At 41.2% G+C, this 24347-nt stretch overlaps 1 protein-coding gene and 3 non-coding genes across 5 annotated transcripts; 3 read left to right on the forward strand and 1 right to left on the reverse strand.

Moving 5' to 3' along the window:
* The first annotated feature begins 961 nt into the window (after positions 1–961).
* hdlbpa (high density lipoprotein binding protein a) lies at positions 962–14907 on the forward strand. Of its 2 annotated transcripts, XM_030791323.1 has the most exons (28): positions 962–1018; positions 2589–2660; positions 4139–4253; positions 4831–4997; positions 5106–5321; positions 5600–5806; positions 6029–6244; positions 6509–6715; positions 6947–7054; positions 7179–7283; positions 7569–7647; positions 7854–7993; positions 8285–8389; positions 8565–8678; positions 8918–9004; positions 9087–9218; positions 9357–9575; positions 9824–10045; positions 10438–10656; positions 10847–10985; positions 11313–11461; positions 11545–11649; positions 11869–12003; positions 12124–12267; positions 12349–12528; positions 12856–12972; positions 13221–13355; positions 13572–14907. In XM_030791323.1, exons 3-28 carry the CDS (start codon positions 4178–4180, stop codon positions 13659–13661), a joined length of 3813 nt encoding a protein of 1270 aa, XP_030647183.1. In that variant the 5' UTR covers positions 962–1018; positions 2589–2660; positions 4139–4177; the 3' UTR covers positions 13662–14907. The 2 variants fall into 2 exon arrangements, with proteins under 2 accessions (XP_030647183.1, XP_030647184.1); XM_030791324.1 differs by lacking the exons at positions 962–1018; positions 2589–2660; positions 6509–6715 and having other exon boundaries at positions 4837–4997.
* Positions 14908–16072: 1165 nt separating this feature from the next.
* On the reverse strand, positions 16073–16146 carry trnai-aau (transfer RNA isoleucine (anticodon AAU)). The gene has a single exon. It is a non-coding gene; the product is annotated as a tRNA-Ile (tRNA).
* Positions 16147–16384: 238 nt separating this feature from the next.
* trnap-ugg (transfer RNA proline (anticodon UGG)) lies at positions 16385–16456 on the forward strand. Its single transcript has one exon. It is a non-coding gene; the product is annotated as a tRNA-Pro (tRNA).
* A 299-nt stretch (positions 16457–16755) lies between these two features.
* Positions 16756–16827, forward strand: trnag-ucc (transfer RNA glycine (anticodon UCC)). Its single transcript has one exon. It is a non-coding gene; the product is annotated as a tRNA-Gly (tRNA).
* Positions 16828–24347: the final 7520 nt, after the last annotated feature.

Raw genomic sequence — 24347 nt, forward strand, 5'->3', positions numbered from 1 at the left:
GCAGAACTTATATTTGAAATAGTTTGCAGATAGTTATGGTGTGTTACTTTTCTGGTCCACTTTCAACTGAGTTGCGATAGGAACCACAGAAACACTGTATACATATTGAAGAGTCCTCACATTATCAGTGAATTCTGACACTATCAGTTAGTCCCCCTCCCCTATCCTCACACTGTAAGTTCATATCTGCATGGTTTGTTTGATCTTCTGAGTAAAGACACAGATGGTCTTACATTTTTCAGGTACTTTGCCCCTTGGTCCTATCATTAGGCGAAATGTCTAAGCACAGGTTTCAGATGCCTTTAACTGTGTTAAACCAGTGTTTTGGATAGAACATTTTTCCTGGGCCTGGATTTTAGTGCTTATAAAAGTACTGGACGTTCATTTTACGTTAAAGTGAAAATATATACAAATATGTCTTATAAATCAGTGAAATTAAAGGAACACTGAATGGTAATGAACGAATACAAGCCAACACACGTGTAATTTTCCTGTTATAGAGGTTCGAGTTCAATACGACATTACAAGGTTAGTGCAAACTGGTAACAGTTCCACGTTTGTTTAGTACAGTGTAAAGAAGTGGTAACACCATATTCTGACAGAGTGCCACAGCACCTTTATTCAATGAGCGGCTACAACGTAAAAAAACGGAGGAGGAAACCTGTATCCTTCTCAAAACAAGTTTGTGCAACATTCCTGCATTCTTGACTTGATTTTCTTCGCAATAACAAAATATTTCGACTTCGATTTTCAGATTTAACGACTACCGTTTAAACATTGAGAGGATAGCACTTTCAAGTGCCATTTCTCTGTTTACGTTTACGATGTTTCAACTGAAAATACTTGCCACCCTTTGAAGAATACGTGATTAGCTGGCAATCAGAGACTCTGACGTGACTAGTAACGATTGGAGGGAGGGCCTGCTATATAGCTACCAGGCTTCAGTTCTCCCTTTTCGCCAGTGGAGTTTCACTACCAGCTTCTGCACCACACAGGGCAGACGGGAATACAAACACGAGTAAGTCGTCAATTTTTCGCAGTCATGTCACCGATGTTACTCGATTGATGATCTACGTGGCTATTTCCTACAAAACTGTTGTGATTATTAACTTAAAGACTGCTTTTTTAAATACATTTTTTACAGTTAAAAATGTGAGCTGGCTCGATTCCATGTCAATTCCACCACTGTTTCACCCTCTGCTCTAGCTAATGTTAATGTCTACGTGGACTTTGCGTTAACTACTGAGTGCTATTCCTTGAAAGAACTCACATTACGTTGTTTATATATTCAGTGATTCTGACTGTGCGGTTATAAGACGTTGACACAAACAACTTGATACGGTGTATCGCAGTGTTATAAGTTTTCAAACGGAGTTTAGTGAGTTGGTCGTTAACTAGCTAGCAAGCTATAGTGTACCTACGTGTCACAACAGCGCACGCGCAAGTCAAAGTTTATGAGTTTTTTTTTTTTAAGCTTCGGTAGCTAGCAAAACTAGTTACAGCTTATTCTGTTAAACAGGTTTTATTGTTATGTACCACATTTAAGATTTGAATAGTTGAAGAAAGTGTTGGTGATCGATATGTACGCAAGACATGTCGAAATATGCGTTGTGAAATGGCAATTTGGAAAATAATCGTCGTGGCAAGCTAGCCGTCATGCTAGCTAAGTAGTTGACGTAGCACTTAGCCACGCAATCCGCGACACAAGTTCCTCTACCAGCTAGCTCACCCCTTCTTAACAGAATGTTTTCCCTCTGTCCAGTTCTGTGTTATTCGACAATTATTTTGATCATAGCATGTAAAGGCTTGTACTGTTTTCATATATGATACCTGTTAAGTTCTTCAATTTTACGCAGTGTACGGCCACGTTGTAAAGCCGGAGGTGTTAGGCCAGCGCATTGTGATCAATCACTATTTGCTACTTAACTCCGAGAAAAATCATGTCTTAACTACTTCTGTCTAATGAAGTGTTGTTGTGACACCTTGATAAAGCTGTCGACACTTTGATGATGTCTGTTTTAGGCATAACTGTAATCCAGACCATCTGAATAATTTTGAAGTTATGCAATGCATTTCATTAACAGTAAATTTGTCTGAAAGACGCTTGCATTTTAGTTATATGGGCGTTTTAGTTTACCTGCAGAATTAGTCAAATAACTCATTTGCTGATTACTGTGATAAAACACTTTAATTGAAAGACTATGACACTGATTATACCAAGGGAAATAAAATGATCCATTTATTTAAGTGTTATGAGCATAGTGTAAACTTGGACCTTAACATATGCCTTAGCCTTATCTTTAGTACAGAGCTATGTGCTTTCTCAGTCTCTGACAAATGTTACTACATGACAATATCTGTAGATAAACATGATTATAGTAATGGTGATTATTAACAAGAGTTATCTCCTGCCAAGCTGTGTGTGGTTGTACCTGGATAAACAATGTCCTTTTTGCACACTACTGGTTTCTCCACCCACAACATTTAATTCCATTTTACTAAAGTGCGATTCTTAATGAGGGAGGGGAGTCTGGAGAATGTTTCAACATGGAACATTTGCTCTAATAGCCTTTGTTTTTACTTTCCAGGCAAAAGCTGGCAGGCTGACGTGTACGGGCAGCTTTACAGGACGGATTATCTGGTAACTGACCATTTAGCTGGTAAGATCTTATTCAGCCCTTGTCACAGTCATCATTTCGGTCTGTCCACTCTGCCTGCTTAACTTGTAATTTATCTATTTGAACTGAAGCTAGATTTTTTTTTTTCTTCTTTTTTTTGTGCACTTTTCCTTTTGTTCAAGATTGTTTTAAGCTTGGGGCTGTGAATGCCGGTTTAGTAAGAGCAGAATTAATCTTATGAGCTGTCATATGATCAAATACAGCCTTTAGTTTTGTCAGTATTTCACTAAAAGACAAACAACCACGACAGCTTGTATTTATTTAAAAGCGCAAACAATTTGCCATCTTGTGAGGGAGAAAACAAACCTCCATGTTGAATGTGAGGAGCTATGGGCTCCATCTGGCTTTTAGAAGGACTGTGTGAGTGCACAGTGTTCTGCTTTTTTGACTTCTGGAGGGCCGTGGAGGAAGAGGCCCCCGTGAGGGTGTTCTGAAAAGCATGTTAAAACAGCCCTGTTCCACGTAAAAGATCCCAAACTCTGCACACATTGTGACCTGTGCTAATCCACAGTTGCTGCCACATGGTGACCACTCTGACTTTTATGACTAGAGGAGGTGATTCTCTTCCCTTAGTTTATGTTTTACTGTGCGGAAGACGTGTATCTGATTCCTTTTTGAGTAACTTTAGCACTGTCGCTGTCTCCTGCCTTGCCGTTCATTCCCAAGCATTTGGGAACAATCTTGCCTCAAAGCGGGCTTGCACTGAAATTTTCTATACATGTATGGGAATATTTTGGGCTAACTATTAGGCACAAGGCCATCGAGTCTGAAATGGTTGCCTGTATTTTTATTTTTGTGTTTGTGTTACTTGAGCCCCTTACTCTGAAGCTAGAGTCTGAAATATTTTAGCTGTCAGTATGCCAACAAGATATTTTACAAGAGTGTGGCCCTTCTGTGGAGGGCATCCTTTTTTTCCCCTACTTTTTGAGTAAATCATGGGATTTTAAGGTATACATTTAAATTGGGTGTTGTAGAGAGAGGGGGGGGGGATGCACACTCTGCTTTTCTGCCTGTAGATTCTGCAGCAAAAGGGGGTTAGTAGGGAAATCCTCTTATTGTCAGAGCTCATTCATCTAGCTGCTTGGCTCAGAATTAGCTCTCAACTCTAGCAACAGACGGTCAACATTGCCCCTCACGTTAAATGGTTTCCCCTACATAAAGCGCATTGTCATTACTGGTCTTCATGCATTCAGTGTTTTTCAGTGTTTTTACAAAGGCAAAACAAACATATGTTGTGAACAAGGAAGCTGTAATTGGATAAGTATCCCTGAAGGATATTACCTGTCTCAATAAATCTAGATTAGGTTGTTATCCTAAGTGATCAAAGTCCAAGTAGATAGATGAAACACGTGCCATGTTTGACAGATAATTGTATGTGTTTGTTTTTTTTTTTTCCTGACTTTCAAACACATTTAATGACCTTGACCCCACTAATCAGCTGAAGTTTTTCCTTTTAACAGTGGCACACTCGGACTCCGTGTAAACGTGGGATTTCGACCATGAGCTCAGTCGCTGTACTTACGCAGGAGAGCTTTAATGAGCACCGCAGTGGTCTGCTTCCTGAGCAGGCTGGAGGTGGGTACCCATACAGTGCCGATTCTGGTCTTCAACGAAACCCCTTGCAAGGAGCTGGTATTTCACAAGATCTCTTTTTCTTGAATATGTTAACAAAAGGTTACTCAAACCTAGGCCAAAACACTGCCTGCCCACCCCCAGACATGGGTTGAAGGCAAAATAATAGCCTTATTCAGTGGCACTGAGGTAATGATAAAACAAAAGTAATCCATGTCTTGACAAGGAGTCGTAAATGTGGGGTTTCTTGAAAATTTTGAAATCTAGTTTAAACACTTGGGGCCCCTCTTTCCTGTACTCTGGACACTTCATAACAGCCTTGTCCTGAGGAAACATGAGAGGGCCTGCAGAGCAGGACTCCGGTGGCTAAAGGCTTAAGTTGGTGTTTCTAAAAGTATGCTCGGAGTTTGCTTTTTACTTTGACCAAGAATCTGAATAGCTTCTAGCAAAACAAGCTGTTAGCCATCAAAGTGAGAAGTTTGCAGTTTTACTTGCCCTATACTTGGTTATTAAATACTACTGATTTTTGAGTTTCATCTCGAACTAGTCTTTCAGATGTTGCAATCTCTTTGGGATTTAGCTCCAGTAGCAGGACCTAGCAGTGCAGAAGATGAGGATGCCCTCCCAACTTACAAGGAGGCCTTCCCTCCATTGCCAGAGAAGGCCTCCTCTCCTGAGGGCTCCCAGGAGGCAAACAATGCCTGGACGACTAAGATCAGACCTCTTAAATCCTCCATCATCACCCAGGTGAACTGTGTGCAAGTGGTCAGATACCCATGTTAAAATAGTAGTCTCTCCTGTTAAGACCAGTTCAGTGTTTTCAGATTAAATTAATGTTTAAAATATTCCCTCCAGGTTTTCCATGTGCCTCTGGAAGAGCGGAAGTACAAGGACATCAACCAGTTTGGAGAGGGAGATCAGGCTAAGGTCTGCGTTGACATCATGCATAAGACCGGAGCCCATCTGGAACTCTCCATGGCTAAGGACCAGGGCCTTTCTATCATGGTGTCTGGAAAACTGGACGCTGTTATGAAGGCTAGAAAGGAGATTGTGTCGCGACTGCAGACTCAGGTCAGCACAGCTTTTGAGTTTATAACCACTGTTGCAGATTTTACAAAGGAATGTTGGCAGAATGTCTGTTAACCTAGTAGTAGGAAATTGATTGTTGGGTCTGGCCTATTTGAACGTTTATCTTAATTTAGTACAGGCTTTAGTGCAAACTCAGCATTTGCCATACATCATTGTTCCATCAGTTTACTGACTGGCACCACTGCTAAATATTCAGACTTGCGGATAGAACATTTACTTTTGTAAAACACGGGGTAATGCCAATCGTCTTTATCCCATAGGCCTCAGCAACTGTAGCCATCCCAAAGGAACACCATCGCTTTGTCATTGGCAAGAACGGAGAGAAGCTACAGGAGCTGGAGCTGAAGACTGCCACTAAGATCCAGATCCCAAGACCTGATGACCCCAGTAACCTGATCAAGATCTCTGGCACCAAGGAGGGCCTGGAGAAGGCCAAACATGAAATTCTGCTCATCTCTGCGGAGCAGGTACTCAACCTGGCTTTCACTTGATTTACACTGTAACACTCATGTCACTGAGATTATTCATTCCTGTATTTTTCTAAAGTTGATACTTTTTTTTGTTCGTTTTGTCTAAGTTATAATGTTTGCAGAGATGTAGTTTCGAAGTCATTTGCATTGTCAAACTACCAGTTCCTCTAAAAGTAGAGGAGTGAGTTTCACACTCGCTGAAACTGTTCCTTATCACAGGACAAGCGTGCTGTTGAGAGGGTTAACATTGACAAGGTGTACCATCCCTTCATCACTGGAGCCTACAACAAGTTGGTGACTGAGATGATGCAGGAGACGGGAGCCCGCATCAATGTGCCACCTCCAAGTGTCAACAAAACAGAGATTGTAATTACTGGGGAGAAGGAGCAGGTGGCCCTTGCTGTGGCAATGATCAAGAAGATCTATGAAGAGAAGGTGGGTAGTTTTGTGTTTCATGATAATTTATACAGAAGTGGAGTTCGTCATCCATTGCTACAGTTTTGTAATGAAGGCCATCAGTGTTTGTATTTGAGACAGTCACCGATGCTGTGAAGGGTTAAGAGATTTTACTTCTGTTTTTATATTTAAGCAACCCTTGTAATTTTCTGACTTGGCAGAAAATTAGGATGATACTTAAAGCACTATGTAAAGAGGGCACTCGTGTCTAAGGCCTCTCCCTCTCCCTTTTCCTCATTTTAGAAGAAGAATACAACCACCATTGCAGTGGAGGTGAAGAAATCTCAGCACAAGTATGTGATCGGGCCAAAGGGCAACACCCTGCAGGAAATTCTGGAGCGGACTGGCGTTTCGGTCGAGATCCCACCCACCGACAGCAGCTCAGAAACTGTCATCCTGCGTGGAGAACCAGACCGGCTGGGCCAGGCGCTTACTGAAGTTTACGCCAAGGTAATTCAACGCCCCATATATATATATATATATATATATATATATATATATATATATATATATATATATATATATATATATATATATATATATATATATATATTTGCCTCCTCTAATAAAAAAATACCTCACATTTTTGTCTGCTTTGTTGTTTTTTGTGATTTCACACTGATTTCAATCATCCATGTAATGTATATATTTTTTCTACTCTTCCTACCTTTGTCCTTTCAGGCTAACAGCTACACTGTGTCCTCAGTCTCAGCTCCTTCTTGGCTACATCGTTTCATTATTGGCAAGAAGGGACAGAACTTGGCTAAGATAACCCAGCAAATGCCTAAGGTGTGCTCTTTCTCCTGGCCTTAGCAAAGCTGTTTGCCAATTCAAGCATTCCTTTCTTGCTCTGTACATTTTTGGGGGTTAGTAGAACTGGCTCCTGAGGAATGTGACTATGCTTCTGTTGCAGGTGCATATTGAGTTCACAGAAGGGGAGGATAAAATCACTCTGGAAGGACCCACCAAAGACATCCAAATGGTTCAGACTCAGATCGAAGCTATTGTCTCAGACTTGGTAAAAAAAACAAACAAAACCCTCAAATCTTTTCTAGGAACCCATATGTAAAAGGCAAAGCCTACAAGTATTTGTGTCTGTGATTACCAAAAATGGTTGGTCTGTGCCTTGAATAGGGGTGAACTGTGTCGGTTGTAGTTTAGAACACCAGATTGGTTTTACTGAAAGCCTTATACATTTCTTATCCCTTTCTGTCATCACAGAATGGGACTGAGTACATCTACAGATGATTTGAAGCTACTTGCTTAATTGTTTGTTTACCTACCCCACCCCCTATCATTACAGGTTAGCCGCATGGATTATGCTGAGATAAGTGTGGACCCCAAGTTTCATAGACACCTAATTGGAAAAGGCGGTGCCAACAGTTAGTATTGCTTTTTTTCTTTTCCCCTTTTAACTTGATTTTAAAATGGTCAGTGTTGTCCAACAATTGTTACCAACAATTAAAGGTTAGAATCTATTCCAGATGTGTCCCAGATTGTGAATGCTTTTTGGTTAAAAAGCACACACTTGCATATTTTTGAAAAATTCAGTGGCAGATTTGATAGCTCAAACATCTTGCTTTTCCAGTTAACCGTATTAAAGACCAGCACAAGGTGTCTGTCCGCATTCCACCTGACAATGAGAAGAGTAACCTGATCCGCATTGAGGGTGATCCTCAGGGTGTGCAGGAGGCCAAGAAGGAGCTGTTGGAGCTAGCGTCGCGCATGGTGAGAGGCATCAACTCTCCATTTCCTACTGGTCTCTTTCCTAGCCACATGCTCCTACTTTCCATACGTGTAACATTAATGCTATAACTCCATGTTATGACAGTGGTACAGGAGTTTGACCTGAGAGTAAAAGAAGTACGATAATTCCTTCACTATTTTGAGAATTTTAGACGGCGTCTGAGTTTAAATGGTTAGACTGTATGTGTTTCAAGGCCAATCACTGGTGAAGTCTTAGTGACGATGCAAAGCCTGGCAGCGGGTTGGCTGAATATCTCTATGGTTTCTTCACAGGAGAATGAGCGTACAAAGGACATGATCATTGAACAGCGTTTTCACCGAGCAATTATTGGGCAGAAGGGGGAGAAGATCAAGGAAGTGAGGGACAAATTCCCAGAGGTGAGGATTTTAATTTTTCACTTGTTTGCCCCAGTGTTTTTCTTTATATATTTATTCAGTTGGCTTATTTAAGATTGGGGGAAAATGTTGGCTTTAATGGTTTAATAAGCAATTTAGATCCTCATGTTGGAGCTGGAGGTTAACATGATTGATCTGAGATGTTCTGTTGTTGCAGGTTGTTATTAACTTCCCTGACCCATCGCAGAAGAGCGACATTGTCCAGCTGCGTGGGCCCCGTACCGAAGTTGAGAAATGCACCAAATTCATGCAGAAAATGGTAGCCGAAATGGTATGTTAATTATGGTAATCTAATGTAAATAAAGGCTGTGGCAGCCGTATCAAATACTCGGTATCAGAGGGCGAGACCATGTGTATCAAATGGGATTTTCAAGAGTCAGTTAATGGACAGAACTAACAAACACTACCTATAAGCCAGCTTCACGTCCTGTTCCGAACATAAAACTGAATGTTACAGATCCTGCTCACATGCTTGTTTCTGAGTAAATGTTGATCATGGACTAATTTCAGGTGGAGAACAGCTATTCGGTCTCTGTCCCCATCTTCAAACAATTCCACAAAAACATTATTGGTAAAGGAGGTGCAAACATAAAAAAGGTGAGCAGAGCAGTTTTTAGAGTTCAGTACCAGATCATTTTTCATAAGCGTTTCGTCTGAGGTTCTGTGCTCTTGTCCTCAGATTCGTGAAGAGACCAATACGAAGATCGACCTGCCTGCAGAAAACAGCAACTCTGAGATGATAATCATCACAGGGAAGAAAGCTAACTGTGAGGCTGCACGAAACAGAATTCTGGCCATTCAGAAAGAGCTGGTGAGATTTTTGGATTCAGACCATTCTGCACTTATAACCTGGCACTAAGCTGAACAAAGTACCTCTAAGGTTTCGAATCTCCTGTTTTAGGCTGCAATTGTACTTTTCATTATCTAATGCCATTTTTTATATATTCAGGCAAATATTACAGAACTGGAGGTGTCCATTCCTTCAAAGCTGCACAACTCACTGATTGGCTCCAAGGGGCGCTTTGTGCGATCCATCATGGAGGAGTGTGGTGGAGTCCACATTCATTTCCCAACTGAGGGTTCCGGAATCGATGCAGTGACAATCAGAGGACCAGCAGAGGAGGTGGAGAAAGCAAAGAAACAGCTGCTCTCTCTGGCTGAGGAGAAGGTCTGTACTTCAGAACTAAATTGTTACATAGTATCTGTACCCATATTGACGATAACTTGCATTTAAAATGGGAAACCTGATGACCAAATACAACTCCATCATTGCATCCCCATCTATGAAGCAACTTTTTTTTTTCTTTTTTTTTTTGACAACTCTATGGGACGTCACACTGACATGAACATTCGTACTTTTCACGAACTTTATTTTAGTCATTTTATTGAAGAATTTCACATGTGTCTTATTTTCAGCAAACAAAAAGCCACACAGCTGAGCTCCGTGCCAAACCTGAGTATCATAAGTTCCTCATTGGCAAAGGAGGTGGAAACATCCGGAAGGTCCGTGATAGCACTGGTGCCAGGATCATCTTCCCCACTCCAGAGGATAAGGACCAGGAGCTGATCACAGTAATTGGCACAGAGGAGGCTGTGGCAGAAGCACAAAAAGAACTGGAAGCTCTCATCAAAAGCCTGGTAAGGCAGTGGAACAAAAATCAGGGGATATGAGTCATACTTTATGCCATATGCTCACCATTCATAGTTGCCTCTGCAGCAAGATCATTTGCCAACTTTTAGTAGTTTTGGTTTCTCGTCTGAGTCCAAACAAAAAGGGGTATTTTAGATCTGATCCCAGCACTGATGGTCTTTCTCACTTTGCACATTTTCACAAATGCTCATTGAGCTTTGCAGATACAAAAACTGGCATGTAACTTCTGGATGCAAGAACATGAGTCATGCAGCCATACCATGAAGTCTGTTTTATTTGAACTTGTGTCATGATTACCTGATGGGATATTCAATGAAACTCCTGAGTTTTGCCTGGAGGACAGCGCTGTTATTATTAATGTTGTTCTGTCTTAATTCAGGATAATGTGGTGGAGGATGTGATGACTGTTGATCCCAAGCACCACCGTTACTTTGTGGCGCGCCGTGGGCAAGTACTGAGGGATATTGCAGACGAATATGGTGGCGTGATGGTCAGCTTCCCCCGCACTGGCTCCCAAAGTGACAGGGTTACTCTGAAAGGGGCCAAAGACTGTGTGGAAGCTGCTAAGAAGCGCATGCAGGAGATCATAGAGGATCTGGTGAGTTGTTTTTTTTTTTTTTTTTTTTACAGTGTTGATTTGGTGTATTTATACAAATAATAATTATAATTTGACCACAGTCAGCTAATGGCTTGAACTTCGAATGAGATTAGAAAAACTGGTCCAAAACAAGTATTGGCATGTGTATTGGTTTTGGAAACGTGATGACCTTTGACCTGTTTTTCTGCAGGATGCCCAGGTGACCATGGAGTGTGTGATCCCTCAGAAGTTCCATCGCTCCATAATGGGACCTAAAGGTTCTAGGATCCAGCAAATCACCAAAGACCACAATGTCCAGATCAAGTTCCCCGAGAGAGAAGATCTCCAGGGTAAATGCCTCAGTAACTAAGAGTAATCCTCTGCCAGTTGTGGCAGTCAGTCGATTCTTTTAGAGTAGTTCTAGAGCAGCCTGACTTGTTTAAGCTCCTTGTGAGGGCAAGTTTTCAATACATCTTAGTCCTTTAATTGTCTTATTCGAATTAAAGGAATTGACTAAGCTTACTTTGACAGCCTTTAAGGGCTAATTAAACAGTTATCCCTAACAGTCACACACAATTGCTCACAAAGAGTGTTCCTTGCTCTCGGTCCAGAGACATATAGTTAAAGAGGAACTGAGCTTATTTTGTGTTTTGACCCTGATCCATGAAATCCTCTAGCTCCTCCAGCTGAAGCTCCTGTTCAGGAGAATGGAGAAGCTAATGGAGAGATCAAGGAGCCAGTGGATCCTACAGTCCCGAAGAAGTGTGATGTGATTGTGCTCTCCGGTCGTAAGGAGAAGTGTGAGGCTGCCATCGAGGCACTGAAGGTGAGAGTCATAAGATTTCATAAAACTTATTTCTTTTTGAATTTCATGTCCTGAGAAAGCATTGACATACTTCATTATTTTAGGCTTTGGTTCCTGTGACCATTGAGGTGGAAGTGCCTTTTGAGCTGCATCGTTATATCATTGGACAGAAAGGAAGTGGCATTCGCAAGATGATGGATGAATTTGAAGTGAGTCACATTTTTCTCCGTTATTCTCCACATATTGACAGTTTTGTTTGCGTTAGGATTGTGAGACCTGTTAAGAATGTGGATTTGTTGTAGAGGGGTTTCACAAGTGGTTTTGCTTGTTTCATACTAAATCAACTCTCTAGCTGATGATTTGGATTTGTGTGTTGGTAGCTTTCCTCTCATCTTTTCTTCTGTCTTTTACAAATCTGTCTCCCCTAGGTTAATATTCAAGTGCCTGCACCTGATCTTCAGTCCGACATCATCTCCATCACTGGCCTTTCTACTCACCTGGACCGGGCTAAAGAGGGTCTCCTTGAGCGTGTCAAAGAACTGCAAGCTGAACAGGAAGACCGGGTGAGTCTTTTTAGTCTAAAATCTGGTATCAAAAACACCCATTTTCCAGATGCTATTAGCAAACAAATTTGCCGATAGCCACACTCTTATTGGATCTGCTTTTGCATGGTTTCTACACAGGCTCTCAGGAGCTTCAAACTTACCATAACTGTGGATCCCAAGTATCATCCCAAGATCATCGGCCGCAAAGGTGCCATAATTACCCAGATCCGCACTGAGCACGATGTCAACATCCAGTTCCCAGAGAAAAATGATGAGAACCAGGTAAAATGCATTTTCAGGTGCATCTTTGTTTTTACTTCACCTGAACCAAAGGTCAGCTCCATCACCTTGTTTTGTTTTTAGGATCAGATCACCATTACAGGATATGAGCAGAATGCCACTGCGGCTCGTGATGCCATCCAGGCTATTGTGGATGAGCTGGAGGAAATGATTTCAGAGGATATCACCTTGGACAGCAGAGTCCATGCCAGAATTATTGGAGCTCGTGGCAAGGGTATTCGTAAGATCATGGATGAGTTTAAGGTGAGGCTAAAGCCAATGTGAGTGGTTGCATGGAAGTTCCTCTCTGTAAGGTTTGAAAGTGCAGGTTCTAAAGAACTGCATATTACCTGATGCTGAACCACGTTAGCCCATGTTAACCATGTGACATGATTTTCATGCTACACTGCTACCTTAGTTCATATTTGGACGTGTCTGAACTCACCATGCCTGACTTGTCAGACATAATGTCAGTTTTCATTTAGAGCTACAGACTTGTAATGTTGATCTCCCACAAGGCAGTCCGTGGGGTAAGTAATTAGGACAATTACAAAAGTTTTACTCACCACTGACTTCCTCCTGGTTCTCCAGATTGACCTGAGATTCCCTCAGAGCGGAGCGGCGGATCCCAACTTGGTGACTGTGACTGGCCGTCCAGAGCAAGTGGATGAAGCTATCGATCACCTTCTGAATCTGGAAGAAGAATATGTATGTACAGATTGGTCATGCAGCTTGTTTAGACTTTGATGTTCACAAATCAAACTACTTGTTCAGTATCTTGTGATGGCTCAATCAAAGCAAACTTGGGACCCACAACTTAAGTCTCATAGAAAAAAGCCTTTGCAAGTAGTTGAAGTATTCATGTTCTCTACCAAGTTGGGAGTATTTTACTGTATTCACAGTACTGGATGGCTGGTTAATAAAATTTTGGAAATCATTGCCATTCTCCCTTGCAGATGGCAGATGTGGTGGAAAATGAGGCAAAGATGGCCCACATGAAGCCTTTTGGAGGTGGTGCAACTGCAGAGGAACCTCGAGGCCCATCCAAGGGTTTTGTAGTGAGGGAAGCACCTTGGACCACCAATGAGAAGGCAAGCTGCTTTCACAATGTTCTTTCTGCAAGGATGGTCATTTGGCTGAGAATGTATCTACTTTAGCTTCATCGACTTATTTGACATGTGCTTTACTTTGTTCTCCACCTAATGAAGAATGAAACCTTTCGGTTCTTGATAAGTGGCATGGTTAGATTCTCAAGGGATTGCTAACTTGCTTTTTTTCCCCTCTGTGCATGGTTTGTTTTTACCCAGGCTCCTGATATGAGCAGCTCTGAGGACTTCCCAAGTTTTGGAGCACCTGTAGCCACCAAAGCTTCCCCATGGGGACCCAAGCGTTTCTGAAAGGGGCTAATACCAACAGGCTTTTAATCCACCACCCCTGAAACTATCCCCTCCCTCCCAAATTTGCCCTTTCTGGATGTGGATTGACCTCTGACACTGACCTCCACCAACCCACACCCCCTTATCCTGAATTTTTGCTGCAAACAAATAAATATTCTGGAGGATTCTGTTTTCAAAATATTCTCCAGTTGTTTCTCCAAAACCAATAAAACTGTATATGGGGTTTATGCGCACGAAAATTGCCCATCTCTAGCTGGTTAAATGTTTCTTGTGCTTTGTGTGGTCTAAACTTTGTCTGCCTCTTTGGGTTTGACTAGTTATTTGAATCCTGCCTGCTTGCAAACTGAGAGGAAATGAGTAATTAGTACAAACCAATCCTCTTAGAATGCTTCAGGTTTGAGGTTGATCTAAGCTGAAGGTATTTTGAAATGGGCTACTTGATTCAAAACTAACCTAACACTCAAGTCATTTGGGTGGTTTGGTTCACCAAGCTGCTCTACTCTTAGTTGCCTTTGCAGTGGGGTTGGGGGGAGTATACTGTATTACCTCTGAGAGATGAAACTTCTGACTGAGAAAAAAAAAAATCCCAAAGGAAAAGAGGTAACCTATGGTTCAAGTCAGATGCCTCCTTTTATGTAGTCTTATGTGATCTCATCTTGATGTTGCAAACATTTCTGTGGTCTTCCCTTGTTGACTAGTTTTCCCTGAATCTGTGATTGTTGAACTAGGCAGGGAATTAGTGTTTCATGCAGCCTTAGGAACTGTCAAACCTTTTTTTTCTATTTAAAGAGTGGTCTCTTACTAGCAACAGAATTCTGTTCAAACTGCCAGATTCTTTGGAGGTCCCATGGAAAATGTAGTCCCCCTCGCAACACTAGACCAACCCGGGCCCCAAAGTGTCTTAAACCCACACTAAACTGCTTCAGTCCAGTCTCCTTACTTGTTTTTGATATTCAAAAGTCATGTTTATAAAAGAAAAACCTGATAATGTATGACAAAAAGAGCAGACCATTTTGTGCCAATGAACTGTCAAGTAAAGTCATGTGTTGCTCATCTTTGCTACTGGGTCAGTGTCCAGTCCCTTTTGTCTTCCAGTTGCTATGCAGATTGTTCTGGAACCATAGCAACGGCCCTCTGAATAGCCTTATTATGAAAATTATGCAAAAACATAAAAGAAAAGTGAAACAGTTACAAATGACACTGGAAATTAAATTGTCCAAAAAAGTAAATAAAAATGGAAAATGTATTTGTTGTGCATTGTTGTTATTTTAAATTGTAGATGTACTAAGCTATGTGGATTATTCTGTTGCTTGATTACCAAAATATGGTAACGTTATTTCAAATCATTATTACGTATCCATTAGCACCACTGCTTTTTGTGGAACTGTCAACACTTTTCTTTTGCTTTTAAATAATAAAAAAAAAAAATCCACGTTAAACGAGCCGTTTAAAGCAGCCAGCTACATGTAGACGTATGTTATGAAAGCTTGACTGAATGACGGGAAAAATGTTGCCATACACAGACAACTTTCTCAGGTATTCGCTGTCTACTTAAACAGGTAGAGGTGCTTTGCCTTGGAGCCTCAGAGCATGTACATAACAAGGCCCTCATAGCTTTTGCAAAGGATCCATGCTGCTGGATGCCGTGGTTGCTCAACTGGCTCATTGAAATCTGGTGACTGGTAAGGCCTCTGTAAAGAGCTGAATTGACTGTCCTGTTCCTTGAACTATTTGTTGGAAATCCTGGCTCGATGGCATGGAGCCCTGAAAGAACCAGTTTACAGATAGATAGGCCACTGTCGTGAAAGGATGCAACACAACCTACTCGTATTTGCCGGAACCCTAACCCTAACTTGTATATTTGCGATTCAGAGTTGCTAGTCTGTTTTATCTTGCTCAGCTAATGAACTTAATTGATGCATTGATGACTCTAGCTGATGACGTCTTTCCCTCAAATTTACATGCTAGTACCACTTTACAGCAGACCTGAGATGGCCGTCTGGTCAACCAAGTTGCCACCGTTCAGGATTGTCGAAGCAAGGTCACCATGTTCAAGACAGCAGATAACACTTGGTAGAACGACTTACCCTGGTGTGGGCATCACTGGATAGCGCACATCGATAAGACGTTCTGTTTAACATGGTCTCTTTGGTAAGGTATAAACAATCAAGTATGCTAAACTCACTAGCTAACTAGTGCACTCATGAGTACAGATTCCTTAGCTAACAATCTGTTCTTCGAGAAATATGGGCTGAGATAGCTTGTACAGTGGATAGTGTTTGGCTCCTGCCAGACATTCACTAATTGTCACTCAACGTTGAAAGTTATGGAGATTCCTCCAGCAAACACAGTAACCATAATGACTGACCGTCCGAAAACTGAAATTGCATGACAAATTGCTAAAACATATTTGGCCCGTACGGGGATCGAACCCGCGACCTTGGCGTTATTAGCACCACGCTCTAACCAACTGAGCTAACCGGCCAGACATTTATTGCGGAGGTTAAGAGGTCTAAGAAGTTGTGTCAGCTAGAGGGAGTATTGCGATAAAGCGCCGTAAAGACGACTCAGAGACTCAGTCTGATTTAACCAAGTTCAACTTTTGCATTATTAATATTACATTCAAAGTATACATATATCTACACATTCATCGTGGTCACAGTAGCATCGTGGTAATGTTTGGGCGTATATTGACTAAGAAGTATATTTCAAGTTGTTACCGTGGCTCGTTGGTCTAGGGGTATGATTCTCGCTTTGGGTGCGAGAGGTCCCGGGTTCAAATCCCGGACGAGCCCTCCCTTTTTTCGTCTTTGACGTGCAGTGCACTTGAAAGGTCAATCAGGTGTAGAGGTCACCGTGAGTATACCACTGCTGGAAACAGATAGATATTTGACACTTGTACATGAACGTGGCAAAGTAATCATTGATCATGCGCCGATCATTATTTTAAAGTTTAGTTTGATGCTCATGTGTTGGCAGAGTTAAATGACCATCTTCAAAAAGCGGCGGAGTCCTTAGGAACGTCGATACCAGCTGCAGAATAGATTCGGTAACGTCATTCTACATTTTGCAAGGGTAAGCCATATTTGTTCGTGCGTTGGTGGTATAGTGGTTAGCATAGCTGCCTTCCAAGCAGTTGACCCGGGTTCGATTCCCGGCCAACGCATGTTCTTTTTGCAGTGTGTCCAGAAATTAATTCAAATATTAAAACGAGGATTTCACATTTCGAATGGGAGAAAACGGAGTTTAGAAAGGGCTTCTAGAAATTTGATGGGAAGAGTGGACAGACAAATGAACCCCTTTCTGCCAGCGAATTTATCTCTCACCTTGTTTCTCTCCTCCACTTCTAAGAGAAGGTGTGGTTGGGCAGTAAGCTTGCACCTGATGTACTTTTACATGCTGGGCTGATACCTTATTTCAGAGACCTCTGTCAGTGTGACCGATCAATTACATTTTGTGTTCCACTGGACTGAATTCAGGTAGAGTGCCTTCCTTGAAGCTGTGAGTGTGTGTGGGTGTGTGTGTGTGTGCACATGAGTGCTCACTTGTCAACACATTTGTGTGGGTCTAAGGTGTTCACATAGACTTTGAAAGTCTTCCACTCTTCCCAATGTTTTTGCTCTCGTTCCTTTTTAAAGGAGCAGCAGTTCTTGCCTCTCACAGGAGCTTAGAGGCATAATCATGGCACAATTAAGATAATTTCAGGACGACAGCTGGTGGGGAGAGAAGTAATTTCCATGCCTCCTAATCGAGTGGGGGCTGTCAGATTAAGATAGAGAGGTGATTTGAGGGAAATTGTCTCGGCCAGCCCTTTGGAGTGAGGCCCAGGTGGCCTCAGGTATCTGCTGGTCTGCTGCTTCTGCCCAGGAGGAAATTTGGGTTTAATTTGCCACACTTGTGAGATCACTGGAGTGCAGGAACGCTCCTCGTACTGCACGTCTCTGTGGATTTGTCAACTTATTACTAACCTCAACTACTGCTGCACAGTCTATCCATATATTTCCCTTTCTCTCTCTCTCTCTCTCTCTCTCTCTCTCTCTCTCTCTCGCTCTCCATCCAGAAAAAATGTTTTCTACCCTTAAATTTTGTCTGTTTCTCATTTTTATACTCAATTTTTCCACTTCTCCTCCTAAACCATGCATATTCCATCAGATTATGACACGGGCCTATCTAATCCTGCATATCTAATTCCTCTGGCGTATTTAGCGAAGCAGAAACTCAATCAGCTTCGTATTAAGGAAAAAACCTGCTGGTTTGACTCAAATGTTCTAGTAATTCCCATTTTAATGATTTCTAATACTCACTGTATCCCTATTGCAAATAATGTTTATCATATATTTATCACACTTTCAAGTACTGTTTTGCGTCTTGAAATAATACAAAAAGAGTATGAGTTCAGAGAGTCCATTTTGATCAGTTTTGAATAAGTTAAGGTTCCGTTAACGTATGTTCCACAAAATATGTCAGTGCTGTAACACTTAAACTATAACAGGGACATTTATTATCATCAATTCAATAATGTTTATCCTTGTATTGAGCATAAGTGTCAGTGTGTTTAAATGTCTTTCAAGTTGCTTTTGTTTTAATCTTGTTGCCTTTACTTCTGAAACTGTTGAAGGACTTTATAATGATGGCAGCTGTATTCTGCAGTCAGAGGAGTAACTTTTGATGTAAAGTCTGGAGCTTTTATTTTACACAAAGGGTCTAGACCAAGTCAGATAGTATCATGGTTTTTGAACTGCACTAATAACAGTACCACATTATTGCCACAAGATGGCAGTATTGTCATCAACATGAAGTGCATTTACACACCTTCTGCACATATTATGAATATTTGGTGTACGAGTGCACTTTATATAAATATAAATATATATATCACAAATTATGGAGAAAATATGCAGATCCTTAAAAATAAGTGTTTGCAGTTCGGCTGTATTTATGGTACAAATGGATTTAGAATAAGAAAATAATGTAAACAGTTTACACATAATAATAATGTCTCTGTGATCATTTCTCTGACATACTGAGCGAAGGAAACAGAAATTGGGTTTAAACATATATATATATATCAGATGAGTAATCATTGTGAGTTGTCTCAGTGTACCCTCTATTTTGAATTACTGAGTGTATTGCACTAACATTATAAATAAATGTTTTGCATATATAGCACACTCTGTAAAAAAATCATATGATAAACATCCCTCTCATTACGTAATCACACAGTTCTAATGCAAAATACATTTACAAGAGCCTGTCATGCTTTCACCTTTTTTCAGTAATGTTGTTTTGTGGAATGGGATGTCCAGGTTATTTGCTTGTGTTGACTTTCGTGTTCTGAGAGTCACAATGTCAAAACTGCCATTAACAGAAGTTTCCAGGTCACTGGTTCAGGGCTAGCGCTGTCAGAGACAGACAACTATAGAATCATGTGTGACTGAATGGACAGAACTCAATCATCAGTGAGTGAGAGGCAGCATACTGAAGCCACAGAAAAGAACTTAATTATTTTAAATGCCACCGAAATTAAAAGGCCCCGAACGGTAATTATTCTGGTTTTCCATAGCCTTCTCGCTTGCTCCATAACTTAACCTTCGGTGTCACAAGCCAGATGAGTGAGTAGAACCAATCAGAAAAGCCCAAACTCATTTTCACTTCTCTGTCTCCTTCTCTAATTGATATTCTGATTCTTTTGCTGTGTAGCCCCCTGAGTCTAACCTTTCAGACAGCAGAGTTTGACAGTGATATGTCAATCTGTGTAAAGATGGCTTCAACCCTTTTATTCTCCTTCTTTTATTTTTTTTTATCTTAAATCCTGCTCTAAGGAAATTGAGATGGAAAATATTCATGGTCAGGAATTAGTCGGGGGATGATTGTTTTTGTCATGTTATTTATGGTAAGTTCATGTGTGATGATTGTCTCATCAGTTTTCTGTGTGACTGACGAGTGTAAATGAAAGCATGAGGCGGTGAGATCCATAAAAGATCCATAAGTGTTTTCCTGAAGTGACAAAGTGGGTGTCTTGTAATGGAGGAAAAGAGGGGACAAAATGTCCAATTCTGTAAAGTCCATTTATGGAACTCATATTTCATTCAGCATTACGTCCACTGCGATCACGTATGGTTCTGTGAATGTATAAAAGTATACACACACAGTGTATTAACTGTCAGTGCAATAAAATGCTGAAATATATGATAATGTGAACCAATGTGAACAGCGGCAACCATATTGGCTATAAATCCACCAGCCATTCTATCTATTGTAATAGACACTTAGTTGAGGTACCTGTGTTAACCAGGAGATGGTTAAAATGGACACGATAACCAGGAATAACAAGTACACGTAGAGAAGTGAAGGGAGGGAACGCATGATTTGAAGGGGTCCAGAGGACATCACTTATTTGTCTGATGTGCCTTTGATGTGCTGTTCTAACAGGGCTCTTAAGGTTATTGTCCGAGACGTGGCTCTGGTCAGATGGCAGGACCCAGGATGGAGTCACTCACCAGGTAGGCCTGACTGGGTTCCAGGTGGCCATGGTAACCAGACTGTTTCCTCTGAATGGCCCATTGCAAGCGAGCTCCTATGAACTTACTACAAACAGTAAATAAACAGTAAATTTATTTTTATTATTATTATTATTATTATTATTATTATGATTATTATGCTGTTGTTATTGTTGTTGTTGGAATAATAAAATTCTCTCGCCCTTTGTTAGGTTAAGATCTTGCATAGGTATATTGTGCCGAGTGTTTTATAAGCACTTATCTACAAAGGCACCTAACAAGACAGATGAGTTTCATGAGAGATAAAAAGTTCTTTTTTTTGGGTGTGCTGAATATAATTATTTTCATAATTTCAATATTTGAAATGTTATTTGTTCTTCCATAGCAGGAGGTTTAGCTGTGTGCTGGTGTTTTGCTGTCTGTATTTGGGCTTGGATGCTGTGCTTGACTGAACATCTACACAGGATAGCATTTGCGAGCCAAAGTGTGAGATTAGACAGTAAACACCCTGTTGTCTCTCATTGTTTGCCTTTTCTCCTGATGTTTCTGGGTGAGAGAGGCTCAAACATCAACATTACAACACAGTCCTACCCAAAGCAGAGACAAGACCTCGATCAACCGAAAAGTTTATAAATCTGTAGACAATTCTTACAAAAAAAACATGTGCTTCGAAAGCTAAAATCACCTTAAGATTGCCTGACGTTATTTTTCTGGAACTGATATGAAACGAAATTCCGAGAAGTTGAGCAGTAATGTAACATCCAATAGCTTCGGAACGCACGTGACAAAGTCATGACCTTTTATTTCTGTGTGTGAGGTTAGGAGGGGCATGGGGCAAACATGCCCTGGTGCTTGTACTCTTTCTCTCGCTCTGAGGTGGCGAGCATAAACCCAGATCCTCCACATTCCTGCTCGAAGATCCATGGTAAACACTTGTGAAATGACGACTGAAAAAGGGGATTTGGTGAGCCAGTCCAGCACAATGACATTGTCTGAACTCCAACCCTTCAGCTGGCCTGGTTACAGTCAAAGACCCCTTCAGTATTTCCTGTGAAACGGAGCATTTTTTCTCCCTTACTTCACCTTAAGTGTCTAGACAGTGGTTTTCTTGCTTCACTGGTTCTCCTGGACACAGGCCAAATCTTCCCCCTCTCAAAGGTGATAAGAGAGGCTTTCTTATCTGGGCGTCAGAGGGAAGAACGGAACTCAGACGAGTGCCACTCAGGTGGGATACACGGTGAGGGAGGGGTCTCCCTCCGTATTGAGGACGGCTACGACCAGGGATCAGCACAAACACATTGAAAGGGAAAAAAAAAAAAACCCAACCTCATTCAAGAGTTTTGGGTCAGAAGCCTAAATACAACACATGGCAAATAAGGAAATATTGGTTTAGTATTGCTTTTAATCCAGCATGTCTGTGGTCATCATAAAATGGTGTAAAATGTTTGTCACTCCGCTGAAGGACCTTTTACATTAATTGTTCTAAACAAAAGAGCATCTCTATGGATGATGACTGCTCAGGTCACACGCTCAAATATACGATCTCTTTGTTTAGTGAAAAACGAGTTAAAAAAAACAAATGCTGATGTTTGGTTTTGACCTTGTGTGATCTTCATTTTGCATTCTGCGGATTTGCACACTGTCCCAGGCATTTGTTTTGATTTGATTGTCATGTTATGAATAAAGTTCTGGTTCATTCTTTCTCACGAGGGTCAGTAAGGTCAATGCGACTGAAGCAGCAGTTCTCACCCATTTGATAGGGATTCTATGTGCAGAAATTAGCCATTGTCGTGTGCGTGAGTGTTTGTGTGTGTGCATACGCTTATGTGTGTGTGTGTGTGTGTGCATGTATGTGTGTGTGTGTGTGTATGTGTGTGCTTGTGTATTTGTCTTATAATTATTATTCGGCATAGGTACATCAAGTCCTCTTTGAGCAAAATGTGAAAAGGAAGGTGAAAGTGGTAACAAAACGAAATCAATGGAAAACTTTCCAAGTTGTGTGGTGTTCAAAATAGGCCGTGAACAATGCAAGACAACACTCACAAAGGGAGCCTCTGCTCTCAGCTATTACAATGAGGTACGTAAGAGATTGAGGTCATCCGCTGAGGTCTGCAAAGCGGCACCTATATTCCCTCGGCACAGGGCACAAGGGTAATACATCGACCATTCAGACCATTCCCGGCTTTGTGTCCATCTTCTGTGGATATTGTCCATTTTGATACCGTCCTGGGTCCCTGAAGTAAAAATCAATCCACGAATTGTGCATGACTCTTTGTTTGAAGTCTATTGTGGCTTTATTCCCCAGTCAGGTAACACAAGAATGCCCTCTTTCTTCTGGGCATAGTTGATCCACAATATTGGCTACTGGTCCTTAATTCCTCTCTATGCTAGGTAACTCTACAGCACGAAGTAATTCAGAACCCTTTCTCTCCGTTTTGAATGGAGAGCCTGTGTTGTGAAGCGAAAGGGATTCAATAGATGTGAATGATTTATTCAAGGAAAAGCACCAAGAATTTAGTATGAGAAGCACAGCACCATTCTCTTTTGAAGGACACACGTTCGTTTCCACCCACAATGAGTGCAGATTCTGTGGCAGTTTCAATCTATTCTGTATTTTTCTTTCCATTCCTCCTTTTTTTTCTCTCTCTCTGTGTGTACAAATGAACTGATAACACATAGCAAGGGGGGAAAGAGAAAAGTTTGGCCCCCGGAGATTTCCAGCAACAAGTCATATGAGGCTAGCCCCAAATTCTCCCTAACAAAAATGTTATAATGGCGTTTAGCGTAGCTGTGTTCTCCTCACAATTTTTAAATGGCGTGTTAGCAAGATAGCGCTAAGAAATTGTTATTTTCTTACTGTATTTGTTAGTGGAAAACTGTCACGGCTCATCTTGGATTAAAGTCTGCATCTGGCAGACGTGTCCTTTTTGCTCTTGTGATGGTGGTTTTTCTTGCGGGGTGAAATATAATTTTTATCTCACTTCATTTAGAATGACAGTTCCTCAAAATCTCTGCACACCAAGGGATATTCATTACTTTTTGTAGACCCGCCTGGGTAGGCCGTCAACTGTTCATCACCCCTCATCTCTCATCTATATCACTCACCCAGAAAGACAATTTTTCTCCTGCCTGTTTCCACAGCTCTGCTTTGCTATGACCTTCCAGCACATGTTGCTTGGCTTGTGTTATTCACAGTTTGAGATTTACCAGCAATAATATATCCTAGTTGGATTTCCCACACTCTTAGGTACCCAATAACTCGACTTGTGCAGATAAATTCTGCAAGTAAATTCTGTCTCTCTCCCTCTCCTTTTTCTCTAGCTGTGGTGCAGGTTCCAGTTTTTTTTTTTCTAGATGAGTATGATGGCTTGTACCTGTTTACAAAGACTGGCTTGATTTGTTAGCTATATGTGAAATGTACATTTGATTAAGAGAGATCTCACGGTGCACATCTTAGCATCATCCAGCTGGTATAGAAGGAAATGATGTATGCATCATTCTCTTTTTCTTTGTCCCTGAGTTAGCATGATAACTAATACCCGCAATTCTGTATGCCCCAGGCCTTGTGTTAGGAGCACCCTGTATTTTATTTTAACTCAATATTTCAGGTTGTGTTCCAAATTGCCCTGCATGAGGTTAAGCTTTTGATAGCTTTGGAAAGTTCTAGAGAGTCATCACCGAGCAGACACTGAACATTAACCGAATAATTGAGAAAATGGTTCAAGAGTTCAGTTGAATCTTCTGACTCACCTCCAATTGCACAGGAAAAAGGGTTCATTCTCTTGTTTTCTGCTACAGCACAAGGCACATAAAAGACATTGCTCCTCATTGGCAGGTAAGCCTTTCCACTACTCTTCCCATATCCTACATTTAACTGGCATAGAAGCTCTTAGCTTTTGCCTGACTCATTTATTTCGGGCACATAATGACGCCTGGAGCACTCTCCGAGTCTATTGTTGTGAACAGGGGAGACGTTACAATCATTTAAAGAAGCCCAAAATGTTCCAGAGGGCTTTAATCTTTCTTCATTATTCCTCCATTATTGATAAATGCTCTTGCAAGGAGCTCTCACCGGTTATAAATGAAACAGTATGACTCTTTTTCTTCCCCCCCGCCCCGCTCGGACACTACACCTTTCACCCTTAGGCTTTCATCTTTTACACGTGGATGGCTGAGTAAGTGTGTG

Source organism: Chanos chanos, chromosome 14 (genome assembly GCF_902362185.1).
Source record: "Chanos chanos chromosome 14, fChaCha1.1, whole genome shotgun sequence".
Classification (NCBI taxonomy): Eukaryota; Metazoa; Chordata; class Actinopteri; order Gonorynchiformes; family Chanidae; genus Chanos; species Chanos chanos.